The sequence below is a fragment of the Hevea brasiliensis genome, chromosome 2 (genome assembly GCF_030052815.1).
Source record: "Hevea brasiliensis isolate MT/VB/25A 57/8 chromosome 2, ASM3005281v1, whole genome shotgun sequence".
NCBI classification, from domain to species: domain Eukaryota; kingdom Viridiplantae; phylum Streptophyta; class Magnoliopsida; order Malpighiales; family Euphorbiaceae; genus Hevea; species Hevea brasiliensis.
Genome location: NC_079494.1, coordinates 103,426,441 through 103,436,207, shown reverse-complemented (window position 1 = coordinate 103,436,207; position 9,767 = coordinate 103,426,441). Strand labels below are relative to the sequence as shown.

General features: G+C 34.7%; 1 protein-coding gene across 1 annotated transcript; it reads left to right on the top strand.

Annotated features, from left to right (window-relative positions):
• The first annotated feature begins 3,376 nt into the window (after positions 1-3,376).
• Positions 3,377-4,699, top strand: LOC110672629 (uncharacterized). The gene is made up of 2 exons (XM_058143137.1): positions 3,377-3,667; positions 4,178-4,699. The coding sequence occupies exons 1-2, from the start codon at positions 3,377-3,379 to the stop codon at positions 4,697-4,699; spliced, it is 813 nt and encodes a 270-aa protein (XP_057999120.1).
• Positions 4,700-9,767: the final 5,068 nt, after the last annotated feature.

Below are 9,767 nucleotides of genomic sequence, written 5' to 3'. Positions count from 1 at the left end.
AAGCTAAGATCCTAGAAAATGAGTGGACCTAAAAGAGATATGAAGAACAAGCTTTGATTGATGAAAAGAGGATGTGAGCCTTGTATCATATGCAGGCTTATCAGAGGAAGATAGCTAGAGCCTTTAATAAGAAGGTGAAGCTAAGAAAAATCAAAGAGGGAGACATGGTTTTGAAACAAGCTGGGCCTATCCCTTTTGATTTAAGAGGAAAGTTTAACCCAAGCTAGGATGGTCCATACATAGTCAAAAAGATCTTGCTACTATAAGAATATCAGACCTGGATGGGAATGAACTTCAAGAGCTAGTCAATTTAGACAGGCTCAAATGGTATTTTGTGTGAAACAGGCCCGCTAGGCTGAAAACCCATAAAAGGTGGTCTAGGCAAAAGGAGAGATGAGAGAAGATCTGGATGGAAAACCTCAAAAGGCCATTCGGCAGGTTATAAAGCTTATTTCTAATTTTGAAAGGTTAAAATTTTGGCAAAACTAATTGTAAGAAGGAGTAACGGTGTGCCTGAATAAATAAAGAAGTTTTTGTTGCATTAACCAAGAATAGGTTTAATTAATTTATGATTGTGAATGTTTGTGTCTTGAGGGATACATCAAAAGATTAAGTAATTGAACTGCATTGTTTTGATTTAACCTATTATCTTGTGAGCGTGATAGAATAGGTGCTTAATATGAATATCATGGTGATTGTCTACTTTCAAAAAAAAAAAAAGAGAAAAAGAACAAGAAAAAGAAAAGAAAAAAGAGAGCTCGCTAAGTGGAAAACCCAAAAGGGCCATTTAGGCAAAAGTTAGAGCAAGCCCGCTGAAATGAAAACTCAAAAGAGCATTTTAGGGAAAAGTTAGGGCACAAAGAATTGAGTTCATGGAAGAGAAAGGAGTCAAGGCAGAAAAAGTTTTGAAATAACTGTAGAATAATTAAGCATGGGGGAGAGAAGAAAAAGAAAAATCAGAGGGCAATTGTATTGTGACCTTAAGGAAGTCTTTTCGGTGAATAATTTTCCTCAAAAATTTTAAGGTTAAAAGAAAGTTTTTGCAAAAAGAGGTTCCTTAGAGGACTAAGTTTTTTTAGAATCTCTAGCAAAATCAGCATGCCCATGATAGAAAGTAGCATACAGGAAGCATAAAAATCAGAGAGAATTTTGAGACCCAGTTATCCCAATTTTTTCAAATCATGAATTAGCTATTTTTTGGTAAGTCCTTAGATGTTGTTTAGGGTGCACGACATAGTTGTATAAGGCATAGAAAACATGCGTCAACATGTCACCTGTAGGTGTGTAAGGCATAGAATAATATGCATCACCACAGTTTCAAGTGTCGAACTACGAGGGCGTTTGATTCTTCCTCAGGATAGCGAGGGGGATACGTAGGTAGTTTAGGACTGTGGTCCTAAGTACAAACCCATAACATTTCATGACAGATGTTTTTTGGTAAGTCCTTAGACGTTGTTTAGGGCATATGGCATAGTTGTGTAAGGCGTAGAAGAACACGTATCAACATGTCACTTGTAAGTGTGTAAGGCATAGAAGAATATGCATCACCACAGTTTCAAGTGTCGAACTACGAGTGGGTCTGATTCTTCCTCAGGATAGCGAGGAGGATACGTAGGCAGTTTAGGATTGAGATCCTAAATATGAATCCACAACATTTCAAATCACAGAGTTGCCATTATCATGAGACCATAGCTAGTCTCATGATGCAGAGTGTATCGACAGAGCAAGATGCATTCGATTTTCACATAATAAAGTTATCACTGTTATGAGACTATAGCTAGTCTCATAACGCAGAGTGTATCGACAGAGCAAGATGCATTAGATTTTCACATGACAAAGTTATCACTCTGCATTATGAGACTTTAATTAATTAATTAAATCATATTTAAATAGGTGATAACTTGTGTATGTGTGTGACTTACTAGGCTCATCACTAATTGGCAATGAGACATGATATCAACTCTTAATATCATCATAACTCTTTCTTACCATAAATGATTTCTCTAAATCATTTTATGCACCTCATAGACCATGGTTAACACCTAGCATAGCATGCCATGGCCACCCAATTAGTAATAAGGTTTACCTTAAATGAACCTATAATCATATGTTACCATGCACTAGAATCTCTCTGTTACAAAATCCCAACTCAAGCTGGAGTCATGGTTTATGTAACACCCTAGGCAAATCCCACATCAGCAAAACACGGGAGAGATGCTGGGTTTATAAGATGGAGGTTCCTAACCCCTATTGACGCGTTTTAAAACCGTGAGGGCTTCAGCCCAGAGCGGACAATATCACTAGTGGGCCGGGCCATTACATTTGTGGTATCAGAGCTACTCAGTGTGCAACCTTGAGCGATGGTGGGGCAAACCTCAGCGAGGACGCAGAGTCCCATAAGGGGGGTGGATTGTAACACCCTAGGCAAATCCCACATCGGCAAAACACGGGAGAGATGCTGGGTTTATAAGATGGAGGTTCCTAACCCCTATTGACGCGTTTTAAAACCGTGAGGGCTTCAGCCCAGAGCGGACAATATCACTAGTGGGCCGGGCCATTACAGTTTATGTCAAACTCCATTTGCTATGAATATTATGTTCTCTTTTAATTCCAGTTCTTGATTAAAAAGATTTTCTCATCAGAAACTCTTTTCTGAATAAATCTATCTGTCCTGGCCAGGAACTTGAAACATCAAGAACAATTAAATGAACATAGGATTTTATCTCTATTTACTTAGAGGAACAGATTCCATCTTGATCAACACCTACCTCCATATAAAACTAGTAGGAGCCAACAGATGCCCATATACCCATACACAGTACAAGTATGAAAGCAGTATCAAACTCAAACTACCTATATACAAGATAACTGTGCTATCTCAGGTCTAAAGATTATATGCACCGATATGATTTATGATAATATATTGACAAGAGTAAACTCCATGTGCTTGTTATAAATGTCATTGGTTCGGCCTACTTATCATGTATAAGTGCCTATCATGTTTGTTATATGGCATGAGTCTCGCCATTCCATCTTATTTACATCTCATATAAATAACTTGGGAACAAACATGATTACAATCTTTCTGGATAAGTCATGTCCTTATTGTGAAGTATCCTTGATTGTGAAACTATTTATGATACTTTGTACTAGAAATACTGTCACTCATATTTTTAACAACTTAAGAATAGAATTTCTAACAAAATATCAATGGACCTTTTCTATTATACATAAAAATATTATAAACAGAAAAGTGAAAATGCCTTTTATTAATAAAAGATGTACAAGATACATACTAAATGATATGCTCTAGGGCATACTACTAACAGAGGCTCGGGATGGTAAGAAAGCGAAATTCTTAATAAATGATGAAGGCATGTTGTTATACCAGGGGAGAATATACATTCCTAATGATGTTGATTTAAAGCAGATCATCTTACAGGAAGCACATGATTCACCATTTTCCATGCATCCTGGTGAGACTAAGATGTATAGAACTGTAAAAGAACACTACTGGTGGAGAGGAATGAAGAAAGACATTACTAAATTTGTGGCAAAATGCCTAATTTGTCAGCAAGTGAAAGCAGAGCACCAAGTGCTAGTAGGATTATTACAGCCATTGCCTATTCTAGAGTGGAAAAGGGAAAGGATTACGATGGATTTTATGGTGGGACTTCCTCATACTCAAAAGAATCATGATGCAGTTTAGATCATTGTGGACAGATTGACTAAGTCTGCACATTTTCTACCAGTGAGAATGGCCTATAGCCTGAACAGGTTGGCTAAGCTGTGTATTGATGAAATGGTGAGATTACATGGAGTGCCAGTATCAATTGTATCTGATAGAGATCCGAGATTCACTTCTAGATTCTGGGGTAGCCTTCAAAAAGCCCTACGAACTAGATTGACTTTTAGAACTGCATTCCATTCATAGGCAGATGGTAAATCTGAAAAAATAATTCAAATATTGGAGGATATATTTCGGTTTTGTGTTATTGAATTTGAAGGAAGTTGGGATATACATTTGCCTTTGATTGAGTTTGCTTACAATAATAGCTATCAATCAAGCATTGAGATGCCTCCTTATGAAGTGCTGTATGGTAGAAAATGCAGAACTCCCTTATGTTGGGATGAAGTGGGCGAGACAAAGTTCGTTGGCCCAGAGATTGTGTAGCAGATTGAGGAGAAAATCAGAATCATTCGGGACAGACTAAAAGCTGCATCTAAATGGCAAAAGTCCTATGTGGATTTGAAGAGACAGGACATCGAGTATAATGTGGGAGATAATGTGTTTTTAAAGGTTTTCCCATGGAAAAAGATCATGAGATTTGGAAGAAAAGAGAAATTGAGTCCTTGCTTCATAGGTTCATATGAGATTCTGGGAAGAGTGAGTCCATTGGCATATAGACTAGCCTTACCCCTAGAGTTTGATAGAATTCATAATGTGTTTTATGTGTCCATGCTTCGAAGGTATAGGTTAGATCCATCACACATATTGCCATTACAGTCTATTGAAGTCAGTCCAGGTCTTGCCTATGATGAAAAACCAATGGCTATTCTAGCAAAGGAGACCAAGCAGTTGAGAAACAAGCAAATTCCTCTGGTGAGGGTATTATGGAGGAACCATTCCAAAGAAGAAGCCACATGGGAACGTGAGGAGGATATGAGGAGGCAACATCCATATATGTTCAGAGATTGATACCAGGTAAATTTCGGGATGGAATTTCTTTTAAGGAGGGGAGAATTGTAACACCCTCATATTAGGTAGTTTCGTATATTCTACTGTTCCGGTGATTAATGTCTGTTCGAACAGCTAGACTGTCTAGAACCACACTTAAATTAGAGTGAGGAGTCATGTTTTAATTTAATAAAGATCAAGTAAGGTTGTAGAAAAATAAAATAAGTGGTATGTAAATCGGCTAAATGAGCTCAAGCCCCGGTGATGAGTAACGTCACTGGAAAGTGACCATAGGTCCAATGGCTATTCCAATTCCTGTGAAATCTTGTAAGACCCTTAATTAAAACCTAATTGACTTATTATTATGAATTTAAAAAGGGAAAGAAATGAAAAGAAATAAGTTCAAATTGGTAGATTTAAAGCTAAGATAAAAAATGGAGTTGGGGACTTATCGGGTAATATGGAAAAGATGAACTGAAACCCGGTAAGAGAAAAATTTGGTCAATTAAATTTAAGAGTCCAACATTGGCAAAAAATGAAACAAATTAAATTAATGAAGTTAGATTTGTTAATTAATCAAGATTAAAATAAAGTAAGCTTAATTAGAAAAAGTAAAAGTCAAATGATTAAACATTTCAACTTATTTACAAGTTTGCCATTCTAATTAATTACAACTTTGCCATTATACATTAAAATAAGTTAAATATCATTTTCATCATCATCTTCCTCATTCCTCTTCTTCTTGGCTGAAAATTACTCTTCCTTCTCTTCCTCAATTTTTCATTTCCTAAGCTTTAGTTCACCTTGAATTCTTAATATCCTTCACTCCTAAAAGCCTAAACTAGCTTCAATTTGGTGAGAGCTCGTCATCTAAACAAGAAATTTCAAGGATTAGAAAGCTTTCAAGAAACCAAGGAAGGACCCCAAGGTTGAGTGGTGGTAGATTGAAGTTGTTGAAGTTGATTAGAGCTTGTGAATAAGGTTAGTGTTAAGTAATCTTATGAATTTGAGTACTTTGTCAATTAGGAGTTAGGGTTTTTATGCCAATTAGGGTTTTTATGGTATGAGGTCTATTTAGTGATTTTAAGCTTGTATTATGATCAAGAAATTAAAGGAATGGTTGTGGTGCATTAAGAATTGAATCTAGATAGCTTGAGTCCAGTGGGGTTATTAGCTCATAACTTGAGCTACATAACTCCAATTGACGTGAAACCAATGGGAGATGAAACATAAGACAAAATGCTAAAATTTTCATGCTGAACACTTGACCAGAAAATGGCTGGAAGGTACCTCAATTAGGGCTAGAATCTGGCAAAGCAAACCTAGAATCTGGAAAATTGATCAAATAAATAGTACTTACTTAATTGTGTATAACTCACTCTAAAAAATTCTAAATTGAGTAATTCTTAAACCTGTGTAATCTTGAGACATAGGGGAACAATTCATATGGAGGCCATGAAGCCAAATGATGACTAGAACCTATCCAAATTAGCTAGAAAAAGTAAGTCCAGAATTCTACCCTGATTCTGGAACTAACCTGAAAACCTGAGAAATTACCACCTAAATAGTTCTGGTAAAATGACCATAACTGAAGTTACATAAATGCAAATTAGGTGATTTTAAAGCCAAACTACACATAAAACATAGAAGTACAACTTTCATGTTTTAACCTAGACCCAGATGTAAGGGTAAAGTGGTTAAAATGTTACAGTAAGTTAGAACATTAGAACTGAGAATTTCCTGCAACTCGGTAATTTTACCCTGTGACCTCCATGTGGTTAACAGAGCATAACTTCCTTTATACATCTCCAATTAAGGTGCTACAAAATGATTCAGAAACTTAAGACAAAGGCCTAAAACTTTGTTTTAGAGACTTGGTACAAATTCTGGGTATAAAGTGTTCATCTATTGGATACAAATTTAGGTCAAAATCTAAAAACCTGGGAATCACAGGGTAACATACCCAGGAGTAGTGCCTAGTATTTTGACCATAACTGATGATCTAGACCTCAAAATTGAGTGATTAAAAATGATAATTATAGCTAAAACATAGAGGAACAATTTTCATGAAGATTACTTTGATAAATTATGACTGGAAATGGACTAAAATTGAGTTCTAAAGTTAGGTTCCAAAATTTCCCTGAATCTGAATTAGTTAAATTGTGTAGTTACCTTAAGAATTCATTAGGAATTTATTTAATTAGCTATTGGTGGAATTTAGAGTGAGTATTAAAGCCTTTAAAATTGTGTATTTTCAGTGGAGAAGAAAACTTTGAAGTAAAAGAGGGAATTGGTCAAGAAGGAAAATTAAGACAAGGTTTGTGCACAACTTTGATTTCCTTCTATTTTAAAATTTGCAAATGAAATGAATGGACTTGTATAATCCAAATATGATTTTCTTTTGCATTTAAGAATTATTTATATTATTTTGAGAATATTTGAATTTTGAAATGAATTTACTATTGTGTTGACAAGGCGGATGTTTGGCCAATATTTTTATTATAGCAAAGGAGTGGCCAGATTGAATATGAATTGGAAGTGTTTTGTGAATTGATGTGTTGCCAATCTGATAAGATGATCTATGATGATTTGAAATATATATTGATTTGAATGGGAATTGTTTTACCATTGTTTTACAATTGTTTTGAAACCATAGTTGACATCGCAACTTTGATTATTCCCTCATTAATAACCGTTAATGGGGTTGAGATTGATTATGTGAACTTCCCTCTCTAGTTTGCCAGTTGAGGTTGAGATTGGATGAGTACTCATATTGCTAGCTAGCCTTTGTCCCCCAGTAGTAATGGCTATTGAGTTGAGATAGCTTTGTCATGGTGTACAACGCGGCATTGATCGTGAAATTTTAAGTCATGGCCTAAACTGTGTGATTGTTGGCAACACTAATGATTTGTGAATGTTTTGATAAATATGTTATTGAAAACAAATGATTGATTGATGATTGGAAAATATATATTGGTTTCATGATTCATGAAAATTTGGATATCTCAAATACTTTAGTATGATTTGATAAATTGTCTTTTATGTTGAGGTTTAAAATTTATAGTTGTGCACCACTGAGTATTGTTACTCAGCGATAGCTATTTCTATGCTGTCGCAGGCAAAGAAAAAGAGAAAGCAGTTGAGTGAGCGTACTAAAAGTTAGATTCAATTAAGACGCATGTATATTCTAGGTATACCCTTGTAAATTATATTTTGATGTAAATTAAGACTATATGTACATAAGAATATTTGAGCAGTTGTACAAAAGTATTGTAATATTATTTTTGTGAGTTTAAACGAATATAAATTTGTAATATTTTATTCTTTTGGTTGTGAATGAAAAACTGTATTTTATGAAATATTGGTTTGATGATTTATTTATTTGATGAAAGTTTATGATTAATATAATTATTACTACAGGTTTTTCACAGGTTTAAATTTTGAATTATTGAACTTTTAACCGTCACCATGCCGGTTTTCAACAAAAATTTTCTTTAAGTTTTAAAATGCTTATTTTATTTCTTAACTATTTTCACAGTATTTTTCTCAACATTTTATCAATAAATTTACTTGAAAATAAATTTGAATAGTTTAAAATCCCTTGTAGTATGTTTAATGGATTATCAGTAAAAGGAGTTTAGTAATTCATTAGGCATATTACGGGATCATATCATATCTTATCGAAGGATAAGGTGTGACAAAAATATTCAACACTCATAATTTTAAAAAATTACATTTTAGTCCCTATAACTATCATTTTATTATAAATTATTCAAACGAGCTCTAAAATTCTGCCCTGCAGTACTTAACAATATTATGAAGCTAATAGAAAAGGATTTATAATTTTCTAATTGCCCATGAATATTTTATAGATTTTTATTCTAAATTTGGCACTAAGTAATTGAAGAAACTTAGGGTTTGAATTTATCCATGCCAATTCTGACACTTGAAATGCATCCGGCGCATCTAAAAATAGTGGAGCAGTCTATAACTTCGACCCGAATCAAAAGGTACTTTGACAGCCTGTCTGTCCGGCTTGAAAATACAAACCTGAGTAACGGTCGAATTTCCATGAAATGAAAGTATCTATGTGAAGCCTATAAAACCAGTGGTTAAAATAAAATTGTTAGAAAATTAATTAAGCTCATTTGGAGCTTGAAAAAATACTGTGAAGTTCAAGGGACCCACCGAAAATTTTGGTATTGAAAAATTTTGAAATTTATATGGTTGCGAAGTTCTCATTGAGTAGAGCACGTCAGTACTCTTGAAATTTTTGTAGGGTTCTCGGGTTGGGAGAAATTTAGCCCAAAAGTCAAAATGGGATAAAACTTCCCAGGCAAAAATTGAACAAACTGCTTAATAGAATTGAGTGTTCTTGGTGTCTATGGAAAGCTCTTGAGGAGTTAGAAAAGGTTTGGGATAAGGCCCGGTCTGATTGGTGGCCAGATCAGCCATATTTTGGCAAGGAAAATGAAGAGATACGACGCATGAAAGAGGAAGTTTGGGGGCATTTTCCGACATCCTAGGGTGGCGGCCGGCAAGGGGAAGATGTAGGGTTGGTGCGCAGGCGACTGGGGAAGAGAGGGGAGGTGGTCGGCCAGCCAGGGGGGAAGGGAGGAGAGAGAAAATGGAGAGCGAAGAGAGGTGGTTGGGGGACGCGAAAGGAGGAAGAAGAAAAGGAAAAATAGCTGATTCGATTCGACCAGTCCAATTCAGTTTGGTTTGATTCAGTCGGTTCGATTCATGATACCCAAAATTAAATTTTTACTTTGCCCAGAGATCCAAAACGAGGTCCGAAAATTCTGAAAAAATTTCAAAATACTCAAAAAAATTTTTGGAGTTCAAATATATTTTTTATTTTGCTACATGGTCTTTAAATTAATTTTTAATAATCAATAAAATTTATTGTCTTAAAAAAATAAACCCCATTTTTTAAATTTAGAAAAATTTCAAATAAATTTCTATAATTTTAATATAATAAAATATTAATATTTACATCTAAAATAATTATTTAAAAATTAGGAGTGTTTACATTCTTCCCCCCTTATATAAAATTCGTCCTCGAATTTTACACAAGGCAAAATAAAAT

Coding starts and splice junctions, on each gene's coding strand:
- LOC110672629 (XM_058143137.1), top strand. CDS start 3,377: ATGTTGTTATACCAGGGGAGAATATACATTCCTAATGATGTTGATTTA. Junction 3,668..4,177: donor GGATTACGATGGATTTTATG/GTGGGACTTCCT, acceptor ATTGTGTAGCAG/ATTGAGGAGAAAATCAGAAT.